Below are 26,061 nucleotides of genomic sequence, written 5' to 3' on the forward strand. Positions count from 1 at the left end.
AGTTTCTTAATTCTGTTGGTTTACCTAGTTTCACTTTATTTAATCTTGGCCACAAAATGTCAAAAAACTCAGCCATGTTCAGTGCGATCAACCCATGACATTTTAATGTAAAGCGAAAATCTAAAGGGCTAAAGCGGAAGGCTAAGGGGGAAAATGTTATAAGCACGTAGTTCCTACCTTATATGATTACTTAAATTTAGGTATTACTGCATTTAATTTGTATTCATTTCTTTCATTCCTCTAGGCATATGAAAAAAGGAGTAGAGATATTACGGGAGACAAACTGTTAATGGATCATACCCTTGAAATCCAGGCCTTTGGATGAATTCAATATTGAATGTGGGAAGCTGCAGGCAAGTTTTGGGCATCTTGCGCATAAATCCGTAGAAGACATTCTACCCATACTAACCCATTCATAATGTTGCTTTCATCCGGAATATAAAATAGTGTGAAAGAGAATAGAGATCTCCAACAAAGAAAAAAGGATTACAGTGAGCAGAGACAAAACTAAAAGACAACATTTCAATTAAAAGAGTGATTGAAGACAGTCAAGATAACTGACAATTGCTTGAGAAAGGACGCATTCCATCCAAATGAGCACAGACGTCTGCGATGAACCTACAATGTCAGAAGAGACAGTCTTCCATATGGTGACAAAGGACATGCCATCTGCATATGTGGTTCAGCATGCAGATGAGCAGAACACAGCTGAAAATACCACTGCAAGTGAGAAAAAGGGCAGCTTTATGCATTTGCTTGAAAAGTTGGGCCTAAGTGGTTCTTATCCCAAAATGATGACGAAAAAGGATGTTCTTGTTATAAACAGTTTATCTCGGAGTATAAATCAGCCTACCACAGAGAAGGAATTGAGCAACCTTTATCTCTATAAACTCATGACATTAGACTACCAAGCCAGATATCTGCGTGTGGAACCTGAGGCAGGTAGCATGTCTTTAAATGATGGTGGAGTAATTGCTGAGGATGAGGATTTTTTTGATTGTGGTGATTCAACTGTCCAAAATGTGTGCAGCAAACTGAAACAAATTCATCCAATGGATATTCACATGGCCATATTCCACTGCTCGAGTGACTTTTTGCGTGAGTATGTTTTTGCTAAACTCTCTGCTTGTCAGTTTAGCCTGCCCATCTTAGTTCCCAACCCCTGTACAGAAGAGCTGGAATTTCCTTCCTGGGCGTTGCAGAACATTCGGAAATCCTGGCAAAGCAAAAATGGATCTGGAAAGTACAATAACATTAAAATGTTCGATATTCCAGTACCAATTGTTTCCTTCATTAGATTAGGATCATCAGATTTCAACTCCAAGTCCCAGATATTGAATGCTGTCATTTGTAATCAGAGGCACAATGTTTTTTTCCACCGTCACTGCCGGGACAGGACTTCAAACAGCTTGCTCATGAACGGAGTTGTGGAAATTGCATGGTACTGTCCTGGAGGGAAGAAAAATGACATATTCGATGACTGTGTGGCCTTTCTAAACCTCCATGGTGATGCAGCAGAGCATCCAAAACAACTAGAGTTTCTTCGGGCAGTGAGTACTGTCAATGTGCTTCTGCTTTCAGAGCATGATATGAGTGAAGCTGCAAAAAATATTTCCCAGGAACTTTACCAGTCTCCTGTCCCCTTGATCTGTCTCTTCTCAGGGAAGGAACACATTCAGCAGCCAACAAAACCTAGAACGGTGAGAATAGCTGCAAAGAACAGGAATCAAGCTGAGTTAACAGATGAACTGACTTCACAAATCAAACGGTGCATCTGTTTAAATAAACAGACTAAAAGCCTTGAAGGCTGCAGTACAGCAGCAAAAGAACTACAGTTCAAAGTCGATGAAGATAATAAATCATGTCAGGATGCTTATTCACAAGCTAAGAAGTTAACCTGCCTTTTGAAGAAGGGAAATGTGCCTACTCTCAAGGAGAGGTTGCTGCCTTTGCAAGGTGAACTGTGGCGTGATTGGTGCATAAAAGACAAAGATCAGTATCGCCTGCAAGTCAAAGAAAAGGAAAGCCTTGAACAGCAGTTGAGTAGAATATCAGATGAGATGACAAGTATTCGTTTGAGACAACTGGAAACTCCCCTCAGCGAATTCATGAGATTGTTCTTGGAATGCTTAACATCAGTTAATGAAGACACAATTTTGTACAGGTTGCAGTGGCTCAGAATCCTACTGGATGACATTAGCACTGAAGCACTTGCAGAACTTGACAAGAACTATCTCGCAACCTGGAGAAAAATTAGAGAAGTAAAAAAGGATAAGGAAAAAGCAACACATGTACATCAAATGGAATCAGAACTCAGCAGCATATGTGACAAAATGGCCACTACAACAGTTGGCCTTCAGCATCTAATGAGAGAGGTTGGCCAACTCTATGAGGCCAATCAAATGACAGCAAAAGGAAAAGAAAACACTAAACAATATTCCAGCTCTCTTCCAGATATAGGAGTTAAAATGCTTCTTTCTGGATATCCACTTGAACTAATGGATGGAGACACTGCCCATGTGCCTGTTAAGTGGATTGAGGCTGTTCTGGAAAAACTCACTGAAACATGTGGTGACAAAAAGTTATTTGTTCTGTCCATTCTAGGGCTTCAAAGTTCTGGGAAATCCACACTGCTGAACACCATGTTTGGTGTTCAGTTTTCTGTGAGCGCAGGAAGGTGCACCCGTGGAGCCTTCATGCAGCTCATACCAGTGGACTCCAGCATCAGCGATCAACTTGGATATGACTTTGTCCTCATTGTGGACACAGAGGGTCTCCGATCACCAGAGCTCAGTACAAAGATATCAGTGAACCATGACAATGAGCTTGCCACTTTCATCATTGGAATTGGTGACATAACTGTAATTAACATTATGGGGGAAAACCCATCCGAAATGCAGGACATTCTTCAGATTTGTGTGCAGGCTTTCCTGCGGATGAAACTGGTCAAAATTACACCAAGTTGCATTTTTGTACATCAGAATGTTGCCGATGAATCGGCTGGAGAAAAGAACATGGAAGGGAGAAGACGTCTCCTGCAGAAACTTGATAATATGGCTACCATAGCAGCAAAGGGAGAGAACATTGATGGCATTAATGAATTCAGTGATGTAATACAGTTTGACATTGAATCCCAAGTGTTCTACTTCAAGAATCTTCTGGAGGGGGATCCTCCCATGGCCCCACCAAACCCTTCCTACAGTCAGAATGTGCAAGAACTGAAGACCAAGCTGCTAACAATTGCAGAGTGGAAAACAAAGCATACATTTTCCTCATTTTCAGAATTCAAATCACGGGTTGGTGACCTTTGGAAAGCACTTTTACAAGAGAACTTTGTTTTCAGTTTTAGAAACACAGTTGAAATGATGGTGTACACTTCTCTGGAAGAAAAGTATGCAGCGTGGACATGGGAGCTGAGAAAATATGCTCTGGAGATGCAGAGCAAACTGTGCAACCAAATTGGCAGCAATTTGATTCAGGATGTGAATGTACCAGACCTGATGGAAGATTTTAACAATAAAGTCTACAATCAACTGCAACAGGAGATACAGAAGTATTTCACAGAAGACAAACATAGAGAAACTCTAATAACATGGAGGGCAAACATTGACAAACGTTTCAGCAACCTAAGAACTGAGCTCATTGATGGGACAGTAAAGAAATGCAAAGAACTGGTTATCTTCAAGAAAAACATATCAGCACTAGACCAGAAAAAAACTGAATATACAGCACAGTTAACCAAGCAGAGCAAAACCATAGCATCCAATCTAAAAACACAACGCCTTGATGACATGCAGGTGACTAAAGAATTTGACAAACTCTGGCAGAACTGGACAGCTGAAGTGGACAAAGCATACATCCCCGATGAGTTTGTGAATGTAAAAGCTGTAGTGGAGACAATCCTCCTTAAACACTTTGAAAAACAGCCAAATGTCTTTCAGAAAATAAATGGTGAAACAGGAAAGTTTGAGTTTGACAAGAAAATACATGTTTCTAAAATTAAGTGGATAACATCATTGAGGCAGGATGTCTCTGAACCAGTTCTACAAGACGTGAATTATGCGGTCACAAAATATGTTACTGCAAAAGAAAAGAGCAAGGAAGATTTTAATGAAAGCTTCATCTATGAGATATTAAAAACTATTGAGATGACCATTGCTGAATTTGAGCACTCCACAGGCAAGCTTAAGTTCACAAATGAATTCAAGGCAGACCTGTCCATTCATATTTGCCTGAAATATGTTTCAAGGTTTCAGAGGATGCAGGAAACCTTTAAGACATCAAACAATCCACTGACATATCTACAAAGCCAAAGAGGCAACTATCTCCAAGCATTCAGAAACTATTGCAAAGGAGCAAATTCTGTAACAATATTTGTTGATTTTCTCTGTAAACACATCAAGCCAGGAGTTCTGGATGCAGTGAATGATAAAACTAGTCAGCACATTGCAGGTGAAATGAAATCCAACAATCCAGCTTTTAACAGCAATAGGTCAAACCTTGAGAATCACATACTGAAACATCTGGCAAAGAAGGACGAATTCAGCTCATTTGCTGAATACATTGACTTCCCAAAGAGATATTTTGAAAGATTTATCCAAGAAGAGACGGATAAGTTTTGCAAGCATAATAAAAAACTGCATATGATGCTTGAGGAAAATCTTGGAACCCTCAAAAAACTGATTTTATCAGCAAGCACAGAAGCAACCAGAGAAGTGGAAGATAAGAAAGGAAATGCATCCATGTGGCTTGACTGCTTCTGTAAAACATTGGGGGAGCACATGGTAATAAACAGAAATGAATTGCATACCATTGAAAATGAAGACATTGAAGACTGGCAGTTTTTCAAAGATGTGATGGCCAAGTCTCTCAATGCAATTCAGAAGGATGAAAAAGCAATTGACAATGAAACTTTGAGAAAGAAACCAACTGAATACCTCTTCAACCAGCTGCAGGGGTGCTTGGCACAGTGTCCTTTCTGCAAAGCCATCTGCACAAACACCATCCCCAACCATGATGGAGGACACAGTGTAACATTCCACCGTTGTGATGCACTTGCTGGCTGGCACTACAGGGGCACAGATCATTTTTCAATCAATTTCTGCACCACAGCAGTCAGCAGTGATCAAAAATTCTTTCCTCGTTGTAATGAGAATGAGAGTATCCCCTACAAGACATACAGAAATGCTGGAGACCCTTACGATAAATGGAACATTACTCCAGATGGCAGTGTGCAGCGCTACTGGAAATGGTTCATCTGCCAATTTCAGGAACAACTGGAGAATAAATATAAATATAAATTTGTAGGTGCTGGTGCAATCCCAAATGAATGGAAAACATGCACAAGAGAATCTGCTTTGGCAGAGTTAGAATAATTGAGGATGAGCACACATGCACCCAGCTTGCATAACGTCATTTAGTCTGCCATTGAAATTGAACTACATGTTATGCAGTGGAGTTACTTAAGTTAATGTTTTTATATACTGCAGAACAATCTGCTAATCTAACTGTTTTACTGGAGGTGAAAGGAGTATGAAAAGTCCTGCTAAAATGAGGTCCTGAACATTTTGACTGTTTTGTTGTGCATACAATTAGATAAATCTGAGAGAAAAAAACAAAAACTATTTTGAACATAATATAACACTTCTTCCTTCACATTTTAATTGAACTCAATTTTTACAAAATCACTAATACCACAGAAAGAACAGTAATCAGACAGCTAGCCTAGCATAGCAGCAGATGCAAAAAACAAGGAAAGCGACAGTTTGCAGGACAAAAAAGGTCAGCCAGGAAGAGACTTTCTGAAGGAGGGACTAAAAACAAAAATTGAGGACATTCATCAACAAGAAAGAGAGCTTCTGTGGTTGGGATGAGTGCAAACCAATCACACGGATGGCAGGAAGTGCAAGTCTCCTGTTGTCCTGTTGGCTGCAGTGTAGGGCTTTGAACCTGACCCTGGCAGAAATCACAGGCAACCACAGAAAGCACACAACAGAACATCTTCAATGTTCATTGTGCATGTATGTGTTAAATATAGATTTTAAAAAATAATTGAGGAATGTAAAACATTTTATCAAACAGAGATTTGACTATTTTGATATCAGAATGACTCAGAAATGTTGCAGGGAAATGAGGCTGCCCTCAGTCTCTGAAAATGCCTTTCACTCCCTCAAAGGACAAGCAAAATGTGAGAGAGCAGAACACAGCGGTCTGACTATTGAGCCTTGCAAAACAGACCAAGCCTCACCGCCACTACAGAGGACAGAGCCCCACACACTGACACCCCTCACCCAAACCCACAGGTCCAGATGGCTCAGATGAGGAAGGGGAGCTAGTGGGGCAAATTAGGCAGAAATCAGACCTGATCCCCAAAAAACAAGTGCAGAGTTTATTTCCCAAGTGGTTATTGCTGCTTGCTTTCCATAGATCATCATATCTTGCTGCAGAACATTAATCAGCTATGATCATTTTTAAAAATAAAAAAATAATGTGATCACATCAATAAAAAAAATGATTCATTCAGGAGAAAGTAATCATATTTTGAAACATGGAACATCTTCAATGTTCATTGTGCATGTATGTGTTAAATATAGATTTTAAAAAATAATTGAGGAATGTAAAACATTTTATCAAAATGTGGCAGCCCTACCATAGATCATTCTATTTTTTTTTTTTTTTAAACATTTAATGAACAGTGTAATTTTCTTTTCAATATATATCAGTGTGATTTTCTTATAGATTTGTGGAGTTTTCTATATTAGTGAATGCAATTGTATATTAATTAGAACCTGTTCTACATTATGACATAACCATATAGGCCTATAACCAGCAAACATGCAAAGGAACCTCCCTATCAAAGACATTAGGGATGAATAAATGCTTGCAAAGATGAACAAGATTCATAGATGACTGGGAGTAGAAATAACGAAAATGTCTTATGATTTACTTTTTATTATTTTTAAGTATTCAGTAGTTTGACTTGTATTATCCATACGGGTTTTGTGTAATTTTAGATGCCTTTAGATGCCTGTCAGTGTTCATAGAAAATGTCTTATGAATTACAATTAAATTAAATGATATTCCAACTCCGTGTCTCGTGCCATTATGAAATCTGCAATACGCTATATGGGTAACAATAAAAAGGCAGGGCTTCCTCCTCCACAGTAAAAGCAGAACTTATTCAGAATCAGTCTCAATATATACAGTACGTAGTTAATTCTAAGACTGTCAATATAGATTTAGTTTTAAGATCAAATAGCCTAGTTAGTAACCTGGTAACTTCCAATACACAACATGAGCACATGTGCTCATATTTGTTTAATCACATACACACCTTCATTGTGATTAATATCATTGCTAATTTGAGAAGTTGAAGGGGGTATTTGAGATGATATTACAATGGATATTCAATATTATAGTATTTAACACTAGTTCCAATAATTGATTTCTTATGTTTGTAGGTTCTGCTACACAGTGTTGCTCTTACCTCAGCCATGTATAAGTATTTGCTTTTTTTCCCAGAAACACCAAAAACTTTAGACCAAAGCAAAATGAATTGACAGGGTAGTTGGAACAGTAGTCTGTCTTTAGCCCCATTACACTTATTGCATATACAATTTGTAGGCCCATGCATGTGTGGCCTCCGGGAGGTGGTGACACTCCCATACAACTAAAGATTTTGACTACGCCACTCCCAATTATAAGGGTGGGAGACCCTAGGAAGGTTATTGGGTGAAAAATGCCCCGCACAGGGATAATGCAGGAGACGAGATGGAAGCTGAGACGAGGGAATATATATACTCTCTTTATTAGATCATTCACGAGAACCTTCTTTAAATCTTCATACACAAATTATCAATGGCCATGGGTGGGCACACGCCAGGCAAGGCAAATGTGGCTAGGACATACAGTACTTCAGACAAATAACAGTACACACTCTGAAAGTTAATCCTGATATGTAACGTAGAGTAACAAATCTCAAGCTTACAGTGCAATAGTTCAATAGAGAATTTGTAAGAATCACAAAATGTCTCAAAATCATCAATACAAAAGATATTTCACCGCACCCAGGGTTAAGAATGGTCACGCCACTGAAATTATATTCAAATTAGGGTTTACCATAGAGTATGTCAGGTGGTTCACTACAATCAGTCCTTCAGTGAGTATTGCATGCAATCAAATGTTAAATAATTGGTTCTCGACGAGAACTATTGCACTTGCCGAAGATTTAAAGTCACGCCAGCACTATTAGGGATCTTGCCTGTTACTACCACCCCATAGCATAAACGACCTTACCCAATGAGTTGACTCACTAATGTGCTCCCACCCGGCTGGGGCCTCATCCCGCAAATAGCCAGCCTGCCGGGGAAAAGAATATTCAGTACGGGAAGCCCTTCTATCATGGACCGTTCCCGGAGCATGGAAACTTTACAAATCCTTGTTGGGCGTATATTAGCTATCTCGCTCAGAACCAGATGCAACAGCCGCTATAAACGTATAAGAAAATTGTCATGATAAGCTGCAAGATATTAATAATGTTACCGTATCAAAACACCAAGCATATTGTTTGACCACTTACTATTAAATAGGTTTACCACGCAAGTCCCCTGCACGTAAGCCGATTCACACGCACAGAAGTAGCCAAAAGCTGCCACGAAGAAAGCATAAAGAGTCAAATATGTCACTACAACAAGGGACTGTTTCTATATCACACCTTGTAAAAAAAAATACCAAAAGCTTTTTAAAACATACCACTGTTTCATTCCCACGCTGGATTCAAGCACTTCCGTACAAACGCGAGGTGCCGTGTCTCGCGTAACCGTATAGGAACCGTCATTCTGTTCATTCCCAGTCCCGATATCTCCCAGGTCCTAAGGTCCCACCCGTTGCACCTGCATTGGTTCTCTTCAAGTTTCTATGTGTAGAACTTTGGTTTAAGGGTCTTGTAATCTCCAATTCCCAACTGGAATTGGGAAATAGGATAATTGCTAATCGATTGGCCAGACAGCTGTTCATCAAACGTGCTATTGGCCCGGGCCTTCTGCTATACAGGGGAGAGCCCACTGAAGCCACACTTATTGAGAGTAAAACTGTCAAAATAAAGGTTTGCATTCATGTCATTTAGAGCAATAAATGAGCACTGAAGGACTGATTCAAACTTTTCTAGAGAAGCAAAAGCCAAATTTAATTCCAATTTCAGTGTGATTTGCTTCAACCAGGGACAGACATGGTTGGACAGAAGACAAAAACACTCTGGGCTCACCCTTCCAAACATCTTGGCAAATTACTGTTAATAAATATGCCACTGTTTTTGTATAACTGCAAGACATGTATGTGCTTTCATTGCATTGTTGTGTGGAGTTTACTAGGGTTTAGCCTACATGTAGGTTACAATATACTGGTTGCGTGAAACACAGTACGGTAAATTGAAACAATTTTCTACCAATCATTCTAAAGATTTAAGGATTGTAACAGATTTGTCCAGTAGATGGAGGGATTTGGCCATTTTATTCTGTCACTCTGAAAAATAAAACACATCTTTAGTGTCACCCCATCATTTGAGAAGTACTGATAATAGGTAGGGGTCTCTACAGGGCACTGTGGGGGCGATATAGCTCAGGAGGTAAGAGTGGTTGTCTGGCAGTCGGAGAGTTGCCGGTTCGATCCCAGCCCTGGGCGTGTCAAAGTGTCCCTGAGCAAGACACCTAATCCCTAACTGTTCTGGTGAATGAGAGGCGTCAATTGTAAAGCGCTATATAAATGCAGTCCATTTACTTCTGGCCTACTGTTATAGGGCTCCTAGAGTTAAAATTCTAGCTATTTGTTCTGTTGGGATTATGTTTATATTGTTGGGACATTTATTTATTATTGCTGGTGAGACAGGGTTGTGCAGCTCTGAGTGGATGCATTGTTTACCCGGCGTACATTGTGTACCCAGTTCTTACATAGTACATACACCTTGGTGCTTAGTAGTATACTTGCACCTTAACCCTGGCCCCAGCTACCTTCTCTTGGGCCCTGGTGTTAGAGGTTAGGGAGTTGTTTTTAACTTGTGAGAAACTCAAGAGGTCTAAAACTTGTTGCGGGTACAGATATCGTAGGCCCAGGGACTCCCACATCTCAGAGATTCAGAAGTCCTGTGGCACCAATTTCAGAGGTCTAGACTTGGGTTCCACATGTGGCAGGTTCCAGACGGTCTCCAAACCCTTTGCGGACTGTAGCTGCACTCTAATTGGGCTGGAGACTTGTATCTGCCGTGTAATCATGGGTCCTGTTAACATTACATCGGGCTTGGTATTCAGAGGCCCAGTGACCACTGGCACAGGCCTCGATCTCTGGGACTTATAGGCATGGCTCCCCCAGGACAAGTTCCAGGTGGTCTGAAGACTTGTTATAGCCTGTGTCTGCACTCTCAGGGGACTCGCACCAGATCCAGTATCAGTGGTCATTAAACTTAGTCTCTGGTGCCAGAGCCTGAAGTCCTAGGCTATGCATCCAACCCCATAAATGACTTAAATTCTACTACTAGGAACTCAGAGGTCTGAAACATGTCATTTAGTACACAGAGGTTTCTTATAAATGACTTAGATCTAGTATTAGAACTCAGAGGTCTCTTCTAAATTGCACCCAGCCCTGGGTGAGCAGCGGGGCTCTGACTCCGAGATTGGGATGGCAGGTATGCCATCCCGCCAAGTTACGCCTTGGCGGGGGCATGCCCCATACCTATTGGGATGGCAGGTATGCCATCCCGCCAAGTTACGCCTTGGCGGGGGCATGCCCCATACCTATACAGCACCGAGAGTTTGGCACTTTTCAGGGTTCCCCACAGAAATAACCACAACAGCCACATACACTCAGCCCTTAAAAACATTAAATTCTGTACATTCTGACCCCATTTCAACAGACAGAATTCATAAACAACTTCACATGTCCACACAATAAAGCCCCAAACTAAGGGGATTTTGCGTTTTCTCCTTCTTCTTCTTCTTCTCTTTCTTCTTTGTCTTCTTCTTCTTCTTCTTCTCATTCTTATTTTTCCTGCCGCCTATGCCACTAACAACATGTCTCCCCATTGGAGATTTCACTGACACCAGCCAAATCTGCACCTACACGACCCAATCAAAAACGCGCATACACACGCAAAATACCCATATATTTTTAAATACTCTGAAACATTTCCAGTTTAAATAGCTAGTCTGCCTGTGGCCTATTGGGTAAGGTTACAGTCTTGGGAACACGAGGTCGTATGTTCAAGCCCAGCTAGGAACACGTATCTTTAACCTGCTTCAACCCTCATTAATAATTGTCTACTAGCCTACTTATCAATTATTGCTTTTGCACCATATCTACCCGCCGTTCACCGTTCAGTTATGCACCGGCTACAATATTGCTAAGCCATATGCATTATGACTTACCGTCTGCACGTTCAGTTATTAACCGGCTACAATATTGCTAAGCTAATATGGATTCAACGGGAGCTCTTCGGTGCTTACTGGCCTGTGTTCTTTAAAACCACCGGCAGGTTTGCTAATGATATTTCACGCATTGCATAGCTATGGCATGGTGCTGCACTAACGAAGTCACAGACTGGTAAACCTCCGGTTTGAGGCTTGAATCCCGACTCGCCCTCAGGCAGATCATTTCCTCTTTTACACGAACGTTTTCTTACGCTTACATTTGCTTTACCAAAACTCACTCACGACCACCCATATGCATTTCATGACGGCAAATGTATTCCTTTTATTAAAAAGTTACACCAGTTCACCACTGTGCCATTTCTACTAACTATATTTCTTCACTTGGCTACCGTACAAAACTTTCATATCAGCAAACGCCACGTTTCTACATTCATGTTACCTCGCCCTGTTCTCTATCTAGCCACATAGGACTACTGCAACTCACTACTGGCTGGTCTGCCAGCATCCGCCATCAGACCCCTGCAGCTCATCCAGAATGCTGCAGCACGTCTGGTCTACAACCTCCCCAGACATTCCCTTGGTGCTTGCATACCAGGCAGCTAAGGGGTCAGCACCAGGGTACATCCAGAGGATCATCAGACCCTACACACCAGCCAGACCTCTCTGTTCTGCCACCTCTGAACGCTTGGAACCTCCCCCTCTTCGCGTCTGTACTTCCCGCTCCCGTCTGCTGTCTGTCCTGGCCCCTCGCTGGTGGAATGACCTCCCCGTGGCGGTCAGAACAGCAGAGAATCTTACCACCTTCAAACGCAGACTGAAGACTCATCTCTTCAGGTTGCACCTCTCCCCACCCCTCCCTAGCCTATAGTTTAGCTCACTGTACATAGTTAGGATAATATGATTATGTTAGTGTATCTGGCAGGATTGTTTTTGTCTGATTAGGTGTGATTAGATGTGATTCCAGTGCTAGTTTGTACTTGGTAGGATTCTTGCTTGCTGAACAGCTTTCTCTACAGGGTTGGAGTCCTGATCGATGTGGTCACTTCTGGCACTACGATCCTTACTTCACTCTAGTGTTTCTTTTGCACCTCTACATCATGAACCAATGCACTTGTTGTACGTTGCTCTGGATAAGAGCGTCTGCTAAATGCCTGTAATGTAATGTAATAGGCTACAAACAATTACTACGTATGTACATTCCGCAACTCCGCAGTTTGAACAGCTAGTCCGTCCGTGGCCTAGTGGGTAAGGTTACAGGCTTGGGAACACGGGGTCGTATGTTCAAGCCCAGTGAGGAGCACGTTTCTTTAACTTGCTTCGACCCTCACTAATAATTGTCTACTACTTTTCAATTATTGCTTTTGAACCATATCTACCCGCCGTTCACCGTTCAGTTATTAACCGGCTACAATATTGCTAAGACATGTGCATTATGACGTACCGTCTGTACGTTCAGTTATTGACCGGCTACAATATTGCTAAGCCATATGGATTCAACGGGAGCTCTTCTGTGCTTACTGGCTTGTGTTCTTCTTTAAAACCACCGGCAGGTTCGCTAATGATATTTCACGCATTGCATAGCTATGGCATGGTGCTGCACTAACAAAGTCACAGACTGGTAAACCTCTGGTTTGAGGCTTGAATCGACTCGCCCTTAGGTAGATCATTTCCTCTTTTACACGAACGTTTTCTTACGCTTACATTTGCTTTACCAAAACTCACTCACGACCACCCATATGCATTTCATGACAGCAAATGTATTCCTTTTATTAAAAAGTTACACCAGTTCACCACTGTGCCATTTCTACTAACTATATTTCTTCACTTGGCTACCGTACAAAACTTTCATATCAGCAAACGCCACGTTTCTACATTCATGTTACCTCGCCCTGTTCTCTATCTAGCCACATAGGCTACACACAATTACTACGTATGTACGTTCTGCAACTCCGCATTAAAACATTACATTTACAATCATGATTCACTCATAAGTATAACTACTAGCACTGAACATGAGAAAAACACATTAGTGCAATAGATTGCACACGTTATTTGCCTATAATGTAATGTTATTTAACCCTCCACTTCAACATCTAATGTTCAATACCGACTGTTATATATACCATTTGATCAGGAATATAAGCTCGCTCATGGTCACTCCATTTACTTCGCACTATAATCCGTGATCATGTCAGCCTTCACCTACATTCCCATTCTGCTAAAAACATATTGTTTCAACTACGGAATTTCGTAATTTCATTTTAATTTCTCTCACACTGTTGTTATTCTCTCATATGCAAAGCCTGCTGGGACATATGCGTCTGCTTCTATTCTCCACTATCATGTTTTCCGGTTCTAGTTTAGCAAAACAGCGAAGAGGATTCCTACCTGCAGATAAGCCTTATCAAAATGCCTTATAAACCTTACAAGCACTAAAAGTGCATCTCCACAAAATAACAGACAACGGAGCAGGACAGAAGGATAAACCTTACAAACACTAAAAGTGCATCTCCACGAAATAACAGACAACGGAGCAGGACAGAAGGCTACACAAGTTGCGACCTAGGGAGTTATAATTCTACGGGCTTGTTGATTCTTTTGTCAGTCAAGGCTCGTTGGATGGACGTCAAATCTGTGAGTACATACCATATTTCATCTGCGTTTCTGATGCGTTTACGCTTACGCCACTGCATCCTTTCTCACAGCCACTGTTTCACGTATATAGCAAACCGAAACTGCTGAACGGTACACGCTCATCAGGCTGTACAGATTCACACAACGATAGCCATAATCCACAACTGTTTCTTGCAGGGTCGCATTTCTCACTCTCATAATAAAACGCTTTGCAAAAAGAAATGATATCTCATAAAAAACACGTTTTCAACGTACAAAAATGCCAAGTTACTCAAAAGTATTGATATCAAAATGACGCCAAGTTACGGTACTACAAACAATATAGGCTATCTTGCCTCACCGAAATGACATAAGATGTATTTCAAAGCAATGCTACCCAATATTTCCTCAGTTCTTTCAAGTCACTTGGCCCTGTGTTTTGTAATCTTACCATTTTACAATGTCATGCAAATTTTGTGTCAGATCAAAGAGTCAAATATATCGAATTGTTTCATGGAACACATTGAAATTAATGTACAAAACTGCTGCTGAGTAACTACAGGAAGCATGTTTCTCCAGAAAACATGTTTATACTTGCTTCTGAACTGAATTTGAGTACATGTGCAAGTTATTGTATATTTGCTACGTACAATAAATAATGCATGTAAAAATACATATTGTACATACATACATAGACAACTTCTTTATCCCCATGGGGACATTTCCCTCGCAGCATGTTACATTCACATTTACGAACACACACTTATACCAAGCAACATACTATCATTCACGCAACTGAAAGGCTGGGCAGCAAAATACATGCATACCAATACAAATTGGACATATACACGCCTATTCAATCAATTTTGATTGTGAGAGAGCCATCCACACATATGTTTGGCCTGTCCATGTAGTGCATGCTTATACACAGGGCCAAGTGACTTGAAAGAACTGAGGAAATATTGGGTAGCATTGCTTTGAAATACATCTTATGTCATTTTGGTGAGGCAAGATAGCCTATATTGTTTGTAGTACCGTAACTTGGCGTCATTTTGATATCAATACTTTTGAGTAACTTGGCATTTTTGTACGTTGAAAACGTGTTTTTTATGAGATGCAAGCATACCTACCACAGTGACCAGAACACTGCACCTCAGTCTGTATGCACTGGCTCTAGTGGGTCTGCATTTAATCAGGAGCCACAATATCTTGTCGTTCTGCGAACCGTTTTCAAGGAAGTCCACTTGATTTGATATTGAAAATAATCTACTTGCCAAGTGGACAATAGAAACTTGCAAAATAAATCTAATATTATCATAATAAAATGTTCAGTAAAAACGATAGCTAAACCTTTAATTGTCACAGTGTCTGCACCGATGTGTCTGTGTGTGTGTGTGTGTGTGTGCTGGGGGGGGGGGGGGGGGGGGGGTGTTTGGTTGATGGGGAGAGGATGGCCTTTCAAATTTTCATGTGAACAATGTTGGACATCACCTGCATCAACCTTTTTTGGTCCAGTCTTCCCAAGGACGAGATGTCTCAAATGCCAGGCACTAATGAAATGGCAGATCGTGTCATGACTTCTGTGTCTGCAAACTGAAATGACGAGTGCAGGGAGTTCAAAATGACATAAAAAGAAATCTGTAAATTTTTTCTTCTTCACAAAATACATTCTCAGGCCACCGGGAGTGTTGGTTATAATATTTTATATAAAATTGCAACAATCAAAATGGTGGATAAGTGTAGGCTGCCTGACGTGGAAAAAGAGGACCACTTCTTTTAGAAAATAATATTTTTTTATTATCAAATTAAATATTACGTAGCATGGATCAATGTATCTTGAAATGTCAGTTCACAGACCCAGCGGTGGTTGGTATGCTAAAAATTAGTGGGGTAGAAAACTGTCCTTTAAAGTGATAATTGGTCTAAACCTGTGTTCATTCATTTTCCTTGATTAACAAGCTTGTCAATGATTGGCTGATTTGATCCTATAGAAGCATCTATTCAACGAAACCTGCCTACACTATTTGCATAGTATTGCCCATTAAATGCTTGGGGGTCCAGCATATCATCATGCGTCCTCACCAGATTCAGTGAGAACACAGCATGAGACCAAAACCAGCATGCACAGTGTGTCCCTAGAGCTGGGGTTGGGAATGACTGGCTCAGTAGGACTGCTGCTTTCACATCCAGCTGTCATTTACACACACTGACCAGCAGAGGGCACTTTTGTTTAAACATCATGCTCCAGCAGGAATGAGACTGCTGACATCACTGCAATGCCTCACAATTTAACTTTTTTTTTGTCTCCCCATTCATAATAAAGTGGCTTTTGTTCTGAGCTGTGTGTGCTCTCAGCTTTCCTTTCAGCCTAGTCCCATTGATGTTATACAGATTAACAAGTTTACATAGTAAACAAGTAAACAAGATAAACAAGTTATTATAGTTTGATTGTTCTGACTGTTTAGCAACTATTTAGTCCTCTTTCATATCGCTGGCTTGAAGCGCATCTGGCATCTTCTTTTAGTTTTTTGTTAGGACACTTCTCCTCTCTGTATCACCTTTTCAACTTCCCCACATCATCGCCCACTTTCTTTCAGAAAAAAGAAACTTCTTGCTGAGACAATGCTTCTCACTCGCACATTTCGACCACAGTAAATATTTAATGTACACACACAATGTCTTCAGATGTCATTCATGAGATTATCAGTAAAATTTGATCATGACTGCAGACCGTGTGGGATATTTAAAGTGCAAGGTGTAATAAAGATGACCTTGCGGCTCATCAGCATGTGTTCTGTCAATTAACAGACTCTCATCAGTCCATTAATTCAACACAAACTGTACATACCACACATGACATGCACTTGCACATTCCCTCAAGCCTCTAACACACACACACACACACATCATGATACACACACCCATCAGGCTATGCACAGATAACTAGGCTTAAATAAGGTTACTTGGCTGGACACTGATAATGTATAAGATGTTTCCCTACATGTGCATCATTCAATGTAATTTATCGCACACCATGTGCTGCACGTCCCTGTTTTCAAATTCTAATTTTCATCATATAAAAGCAACAAGATTTATCTAATAGCACCTAAACTAAATCTGCAAATCTAAATTTGAGTAATAATGGCCTGATTAGTAATCTGACAGTATTGGTTGTGTGGCATCTGTCTCCCTGAAAATGGTTGAAACAATCACTTATTCAATGCGAATGTTAAAATCAATATTTTGATGTGCGGTTGGAATTGTAGAAAACCAAGTGCCTCTGAAGAATTTATTTTAGTTTCACAAAATTGATTGGCTTTTAAAAACAACATTTGTATGCTATCGTTATGTTAATAAAACCCCTTGTGATTTCCATGAGTAAGAAAGGCTATTGTTTTTTGTATTGGCAGCTGTGGCTCATAAATTGAGATGCACAACCTTGCTGTTCTTTTGTAGATACCTGTTTAATGGATGCAGATTCAGATTTGGGCTTAAGATGCATATCTTCTAGAGGGGAAAAAACTAATATTTGCTCAATGTTTAACATAGTTCATCACTTTGACCACACTGCATACAGTATGTTATGTTTATAATTCAGGCATCATTACAGTATCAGTAACATTGACAGTAGCATCATTTTTGGGGTCTCATGTGTCAATGGACATCTGGTAGACCGGTCGAGTGTTAGTGTTCAGTTGAGTACAGAACCTTTTATTTTTAATATGAGAATATGGCATATTTTAGTACAGAGTCCCTGGAGGAGGTAAATAATAAGAGTGTCTACACAGGATGAGGCACAAGGAAAAAAAAGGTATTTCTTTTTTTTGTGTAGTACCAGTGTGTTATTAATATTAAAAATGAAAAATATTTGTGGAACATAAACACACCTGATAAACATCAGCTCTCTGTCCTCTCATTTAAAAAGTATGGGATGAGCTCTGCCCTTCTCTCACAGGGATAAGACCTCTTACATCTGCTGGTGACTTCCCTGTTCTGTAAATTTGACGCAGTACGGAATCACTAAATGGGGTACTATGGTCACAAGAAAGGTAGCCCGATTGATGATAAGCCAAACGTTTTACCCATCCAAATGAATAGTTGTACATGTAAAATTCTCAGCAGTGTTTCACTGGCCACTGGCTCCTGAAGGGCCAGTGGGAAAAAAAGCTTGTTGCAAATTTGAGTAGATTAGTTAGTGGCCAAACTGGTTTCTGTAGCTGAAATAGCTGAGTCCATGGGTAATTAAATAATTTCAGTTTTGCAACCTCACTATAAAACATGCTGAATGTGATGTGCTCTGGCCTGGGTGGTAGTGGCTCCATGGTGGAAATTCTGGTGCTGTGGGTGGGGGAGAAAGGACACATCATGAAAAAATGTAACTGGAGGCCACAGACGAAGCAGAGTCGCAGCAGCCAGGAAACGGGAAGCCCCCATCGAAAGGAGAGTGAGCTGCTTGGGCAGCATTGACAACAGCATCTGTGTTTGCTCTGAGATGGCCAGGACTCCGGTGACTGCTCTAATTGATACTGGCTCCACTATTAGTTTAATTCAAACAGGGCTGTTAGCACATTGCCGTGGTTAGCCATGGACATTAAACTAATGGTGCAGTCAGCTAACTAGTACAGTCACTGCAGACTACTGATGCTGTTGGGCCTGTTCACCAATCAAGCAGGAATCCTTTCAAGCAGACGTTGTTTAGCCCTGCATCTTTGGCCTGGGTGCCCTAGCTAGCGCTGGGGTGGTCACTGACACAGCTAAGTAGTGTGCCCTTCTCAAGGGCCAGCACCTGCCACAGCTGCCTTCTGGAGGCCATGGTGATGGACATAAGCCCACACACATCAGGCAGTGACCCCGGTGCCTCCCAGCCGCCCAGCGAACAGGGGTAGAGGCGGAGATTCTGGAGGTGGCAGCAGTGAAGGGGAGGAAGAAAAAAGGCTCCAGCCATCATTGTGGCAGAGATAAGAAGGGGCGAGGTGTGAGTCTTGTCCAGCAGTCGTCAGTGCCCTCCAGCTCAGGTTAGCAGCAGCTACTGCACCCCAGTAACAGTTATCCTCAGCTGTTGCACCTAGTTGTTCACAGCCACAGCACCTGAGCAGCAGCAGTCTGCAGCCGCCGCATCTGAGCAGCGACAATCCACAGTTTGCGCACCTGAGCAGCAGCAGTCCGCAGCCGCCAACCCCGAGCAGCTGCCAGCAGTCACCACACCTCAGGAAGGGCACAAAGTCATGTCACCCTCCTGTTTGGCTGCCAGACTTTGTTAACGTGGGGACTGAGTTACGGCAAGCCTTGTCATTGTTTAGGGCCACAACCGCTAGGGGGGGCCACACGACCATGAGCGGGGGCCACACGGTCCAATGTTTATCTATGGCAAATGAAGTTATTTTTGTAATTACGTTGTTCATCCCCTATCGCGGAACTACCGGTATAAATTTTAAATGGAATGGCAATAAAACATTTCATAGCAATGTCACTTCGCCCTGTGTTTTTTAATTTTACCATTTTACAATGTCATTCAAACTTTGTGTCAGAGCAAAGTGTCAAATATTTCTAATTGCCTCATGCACCACATTTAAATTAATGTAGAAAACTACTGGTGAGTAACTACAGGAAGCATATTTCTCCAGAAAACATGTTTATACTTGCTTGTCAACTTCATTTCACTAAATGTACGAGTTCTTCTATATTTGCTACTTACAATAAATACTGCATGTAAAATACATATTGTACATACATACATAGAAAACTTCTTTATCCCCATGGGGACATTTCCCTCACAGCATGTTACATTTACATTTATGAACAGATATTTATACCAAGTAACATACAATCATTCACGCAACAGAAAGGCTGGGCAGCTAAATACATACATACCAATACAAATTGGACATATAGACGCCTATTCAATCAATCTTGACTCTCACAAACCCATCCACACATATGCATGGCCTGTCCGTGTACTGCATGCTTATACACACAGGGCCAAGCAGAGGCGTCACTAGGGGGGTGCGGATCGCACCAAGTGACACCACCAGAAGGGGGTGACACCGAAATGACTGGCAATAATTTTTTTGTGCAGTGTTTTGTGTAGCGACGAGTTTAAACAGCTAATTTCTCCGAAGAAGTTTACTGCCAGTTGATTTAATTAGCAGGCCAAGTGACTTCAAACAATTGAGGAAACATTGGGTAGCATTGCTGTGGAGTAGTTTATTTCATTTTGGTGAGGCAAGATAGCCTATATGGATTGTAGTACAACTTGGTGTCATTTTGATATCAATACTTCTAATGGCAGGCCTAGATTTTGCCAGTTTGAATGAATGAGTTATAGACAGTGTATGTCTTGTATGTGTGGGTAACTTGGCATTTTTGTATGTTGAAAACGTGTTTTTTTATGAGATCTCAAATACGTGTCAATGACAATTTGTTCCAGGAGTGGGCGTCATGAAGGATCTTCCGTTAGCCAGGCCTTTGTAATCTCACAGAAAAGAGTCACTCCTCATCCAATGCGGGTAAACATTACCATATTTGGTATGCATTTTCAAAATAAAACTTCAAAGTGAAAATGATAGTTAAGTGCTGAGTATTTAATCTCTAGACAGCCAGCATTACAGCCAGGTCTGCTGAGATATAGAAAAGAGAACAGAGGAACCTTTGGCTTTGATTGTGGATTTCAGGCTCTGAGTTTCTGCAGGTTTGTGAAAATTAAACTTTTTTTCTAAGCGCTGTGACTAAACTTAAATGGCAAGCTCGCTTTATCTCACTTTCTTGCATTATGTGCTCATGATCTAAACTGCATGCTGACTTACAGTACCTACTTCTATCTTATCGTTGATCTTACAATTGTGTACACAGACGAACACGCACGCATACTCATTCAAACACACATTACAAACACTTGATGTATACACACACACATGCTTACACATACATATGTATGGATTCTGTGGCGCCCCGATCCCTTATCGGTGCTCCCCACGAGACCACCAGGACGGCCGAGCGCATCGACACCGGCGGCCGCTAGGAAAAGTGGTGAGTGGGCGGTACCTGGCAAACCACAGTCTAGAGACATTCAGGACCCTGGACAGCCCCAGCCAGACTAACGGAGGTGACACCCGGCAGCACCATGGACAGGGCTGCAGCAGAGGGAAGGTAGGTGGAATTTTCCACTCTGCGCACACCTGAAGCTGCTTGCTGGATTGGCTGCCGGCGCCCACCTGAACCTGCTTGCACTGATGAGCATGCAGGCTTTTAAAGACCAGCACAACCCAAGGAATGGCAGAGTTGCTGGGGCTTCCGTCGCAGCTACGCCGGACGACTCTACACCCCGGGAAGAGACTGTAAGCGGCCGTGGGCCAACTCTCTTGAAACTGAGCAATACTTGTGATAATCTGTGATAAAGAGTAAAGGATACAGAGTAATCGGGATTCCTGTAGACCATGTGGCAGGGGGCAACCGCAGGAACAGCCGAGAACTTAATCTGGAGAAGAGTGGAGTGCTACCGCATTGGGAGGGAAGCCTTCTCCCGCACACCCTTGGAACCGGAGGATCACTAGCCGGCGGCCGGAGCAAGGAACCGGACCCGGATCGGGCTGACCACGCCCTGTCCCCTCCTTAACCCACTTTTTCGTTTCTCTCCAGAAGAGTGTGAAGACCTGGAGCGGAGCACTGATACCCCAACCGGGAAGACTTTTTAGTTGTTTTTGGCTCCCCCTACCCCTACCCCCACTCATTACAATTATTAAAGACCTTTTTTGTTAACCACTACCTCTGTCTCACAGTGCTGGTTCTTCCGTCACTCAACCCCCGTTGGCTGAGAGAGTTCACAATTCCTATGGCCTTTTATATGAATATGAATTTTGCTCACTTTGTTTCAGAAACATAGCAACATACCACCCAGCTGCCTGAAGGTGGTTAATTCAAATCTGATGATACACTAAAGATATCAAATTTCCTGTCAGCAGCCTCCACGCCATTAAATATAGTTGCAAACTAAGTAACATAGCTTACATAATTTGGTGGTTGGCTATCATGGCCCTCGTGTTATTTTTTTGCCTGTTATAAATATTAAATTTAATCAAATTTATGTGTATAGCGGTTTGTACAGAGACATGGTCACGAAGACACTTTGGGGAAAAACAGAAAAAGGAAACAAAAACTAGGCTTGGATGCCCCAAAATGAGGAAATGGCATTAAAAAAAAATAATAAAGAAATGTGTATGCCATATTTTGAAATGGAAGTGTTTTTAATGGGCTATTGTATGTCAATGGAGAAATTATATGGCTAGCTTACATTCATTTAGAAATGTGGCAGTACAGGGTAGCTACAGTAGCTTAGTTTAAAAGTAGTTACCAGTACAGGCACAGCGATGAATGTGAGCCGTTTCAACTCAATAAAAAAATAAAATAAAATAAAATAAAAAAAAATAAAATCAATATACCTGCCTTGATGTCATTAGCTTGTGCCAGTTTCTATACGACCGGTAATGTTTCCTAGTGACAAACTCTCTGTGCTGTATAGGTATGGGGCATGTCGCCCCACCAAGGCGTATCTTGGTGGGATGGCATACCTGCCATCCATCCCAATGTACTGTAGATACTCACTTTCACTGTATTTTATCTAGCAGAATTTGTAATGACTGAAGAAATTACTATTCTTAAATATTGCACTTGAACTACTTTCTCCGTTTTGTGTTTTGCTTGTTTTGCACATTTTTGTTCTTTTCTCAATGTGCCTGTAGTATGCCTTGGCACATTTTCCCTTACCTATATAACAAAACAAATTAGCACGAAAAATGTTGAAATTGATGCAGCCATCGCCTTTATTTCAAGAAAATAATTTTTCAACATAATGTTTCATAATCTTTATGAAATTAGGTGCTGAAGTCGATAAACTTTGTAATGTCCCAGACTGCACTACTTATGCTTTCGTTTAAAATCTTATGACTTTCCACCCTAATACCAGTGATATAACATATGTTGAACTTTCCTTCATGAAACATTAGCTATTACTTTCCATAGTATATTACTGTACTGTGCAGTGTCATGCATCCTGTAAAGTGACAGCATTTTCAGTTTCATTGTCCTTAAGCTGAGATATTGCTTTATAAATCATCCATAGATGCGTTATGTAATATTCCAATGGTAAGGTAATGCTAAGGTAATGCCTTATGATACATAAATCGATGCTTAATGTAGTGCTCTACTGGTTCACCCTTTAGTGTGAAATAATTCAATAATTCAGACTTTTGTGGTATTGCTTTCAAAATCATTCATAGATGCTTTATTATTATACTGGTTAAAAACATTTAACATTCATAATTTTGAGGTATTTCTTTCAAAATCATTAATGGCACACATTTAATGCAAGAGATATTTAGTGCCATTGTAATCAGCCATTAGCCAGTTGACCTTGTTGGTTATGTCACTTTTGGCATAGCTTGTTGCTATGCGTGGAGTTTGCATGTTCTCCCCATGTTCGCGTGAGTTTACTCCGGGTACTCCGGTTTCCTCCGACACTCAAAGACATGCATGTTAGGTGCGCTCCTGCAGTTTCCCTTGACCAAGGAACTGACCTCCGAACTGGAGTTAGTCCCCGGGCACTGCACTGTGGCTGCCCACTGCTCCTAAGTAACTAGGATGGGTCAAATGCAGAGGACAAATTACCCCACAGGGTTCAATAAAAAGTATAACTTACATCTTTATGAGATACATTTTGTTTAAAGAGTTGAGTGATGACTTGTCTGGCCCATATGCTCATTGTCCATATGTGCGTATTGGCAAGAGCACCAAACTTGTACAGTGTTTTGAAAGGTGGTCTGGGTTTGTTAAAATGCAAATGCTTTTCTGAATACCAAACTTGCACAGTTCTGAAATGGCAAAGACTGTGCTTTGCTGTGGTTATCTATTTGAAATGAAAGTACTTTCAAAGCGGCTTTACCGGAAAGCATGGCTTTTCCGAGAAATAAGTCTCCTAATGCAAGTAAGCATGACCATATTTGGTATGTATTTTCAAAATGAAACTTGAAAACTGAAAATGACAGTTAAGTGCTGAGTATTTAATCTCTAGACAGTCAGCATTACAGCCAGGTCTGCTGAGATATGGAAAACAGAACAGAGGAACCTTTGGCTCTGATTGTGGATTTCAGGCTCTGAGTTTCTGCAGGTTTGTGAAAATTAAACTTTTTTTCTAAGCGCTGTGACTAAACTTAAATGGCAAGCTCGCTTTATCTAGCTTTCTTGCACTATGTGATCATGATCTAAATTGCATGCTGACTTACAGTACCTACTTCTTGCTTATCGCTGATCTTACAATTGTGTACACAGACGAACATGCACGCATGCTCATTCAAACATATATTACAAACACTTGATGTATACACACACATGCTTACACATACATATGTATGGATTCCTATGGCCTTTTATATGAATATGAATTTTGCTCACTTTGTTTCAGAAACATAGCAACATACCACCCAGCTGCCTGAAGGTGGTTAATTCAAATCTGATGATACACTAAAGATATCAAATTTCCTGTCAGCAGCTTCCACGCCATTAAATATTGTTGCAAACTAAGTAACATAGCTTACATAATTTGGTGGTTGGCTATCATGGCCCTCATCATGGTGTTATTTTTTTTGCCTGTTATAAATATTAAATTTAATCAAATTTATGTGTATAGCGGTTTGTACAGAGACATGGTCACGAAGACACTTTGGGGAAAAACAGAAAAAGGAAACAAAAACTAGGCTTGGATGCCCCAAAATGAGGAAATGGCATTAAAAAAAAATAATAAAGAAATGTGTATGCCATATTTTGAAATGGAAGTGTTTTTAATGGGCTATTGTATGTCAGTGGAGTAATTATATGGCTAGCTTACATTCATTTAGAAATGTGGCAGTACAGGGTAGCTACAGTAGCTTAGTTTAAAAGTAGTTACCAGTACAGGCACAGCGATTAATGTGAGCCGTTTCAACTCAATAAAAAAATAAAAAAATAAAAAAAAAAAATAAAAAAAAATCAATATACCTGCCTTGATGTCATTAGCTTGTGCCAGTTTCTATACGACCGGTAATGTTTCCTAGTGACAAACTCTCTGTGCTGTATAGGTATTGGGCATGTCGCCCCACCAAGGCGTATCTTGGTGGGATGGCATACCTGCCATCCATCCCAATGTACTGTAGATACTCACTTTCACTGTATTTTATCTACAGATCTGTAAAACTAAGAAAAGGAGGAGGTTAGCTGATATCTTGATTTGTGGAATATACATGTGTTTATCACACTCTCCACCACCGGCTCTTCTTTTCTGCAGTCATCCTCCTCTTCTTCTTAGTATTTTAGGTGCTTCCTCTTCGACATTCATCATGCAAGGTCCTGTGCGTGCCTCATCACAATAATGCTTGACGGGACTGTGGCACCCAATGGGAAGTAATATATAGAGAAGCAATTACAGAAAGCAAATTTTGCTCCAAAAATGCCAGTGCGATAATGTATTTTTATTATGAACAAATTAAGGATTGGCACTTCAACATTTAAATAATTGCAACAGAAATGGAAATGATTTTTGTGTTGCATAACAGTGTAAATTGGGATGTCAAAAGACAAGCAATCTAATCCTAATCACAAAACCCTATCCCCAATCATAACTGTCACCCCAATACTATAGATGGTAAATGGACTGTATTTATATAGCGCTTTTTCCCTGAACTATAGAAACACAAAGTGCTTTACAATTAATGGCTCACATTCACCCATTCACACATACACTCACACACCAATGGTGAAAGGTAGCCATGTACGGTGCCAGACAGCTTGTCAGGAGCGATTAGGGGTTGTGTCTTTCTCAAGGACATTCCAACACTTTTCGCCCAAACTGTCTGATTGTCAAAAGCCACTCTACCTCCAGAGCTTCTGCCACCCCCTAACCCTATCCCACAATGCTAATCCTAGGCCTAAATCATGATCCTCACCATGAACTATAATCTCCTGGTCCTAAATTCTAATCCTAAATCTCAATTTTAACCATAGTCTC

The 26,061-nt window shown here is 40.9% G+C and overlaps 1 protein-coding gene across 1 annotated transcript; it reads left to right on the forward strand.

The window, feature by feature from the left end:
• The first annotated feature begins 623 nt into the window (after positions 1–623).
• On the forward strand, positions 624–21,642 carry LOC118232556 (interferon-induced very large GTPase 1-like). Its single transcript, XM_035427621.1, has 5 exons — positions 624–4,179; positions 18,896–19,003; positions 19,110–19,252; positions 21,212–21,364; positions 21,427–21,642. The coding sequence occupies exons 1-5, from the start codon at positions 624–626 to the stop codon at positions 21,640–21,642; spliced, it is 4,176 nt and encodes a 1,391-aa protein (XP_035283512.1).
• Positions 21,643–26,061: the final 4,419 nt, after the last annotated feature.

This window comes from Anguilla anguilla, chromosome 7, assembly GCF_013347855.1.
Source record: "Anguilla anguilla isolate fAngAng1 chromosome 7, fAngAng1.pri, whole genome shotgun sequence".
Classification (NCBI taxonomy): domain Eukaryota; kingdom Metazoa; phylum Chordata; class Actinopteri; order Anguilliformes; family Anguillidae; genus Anguilla; species Anguilla anguilla.

Excerpts from the sequence above, each read along its gene's own strand:
- LOC118232556 (XM_035427621.1), top strand. The coding sequence starts at position 624 with ATGTCAGAAGAGACAGTCTTCCATATGGTGACAAAGGACATGCCATCT. Across the intron at positions 19,253-21,211 it reads CACCTCAGGAAGGGCACAAA|CTGCTTGCTGGATTGGCTGC; the intron begins GTCATGTCACCC and ends GCACACCTGAAG. Across the intron at positions 21,365-21,426 it reads CTACACCCCGGGAAGAGACT|AGTAAAGGATACAGAGTAAT; the intron begins GTAAGCGGCCGT and ends TCTGTGATAAAG.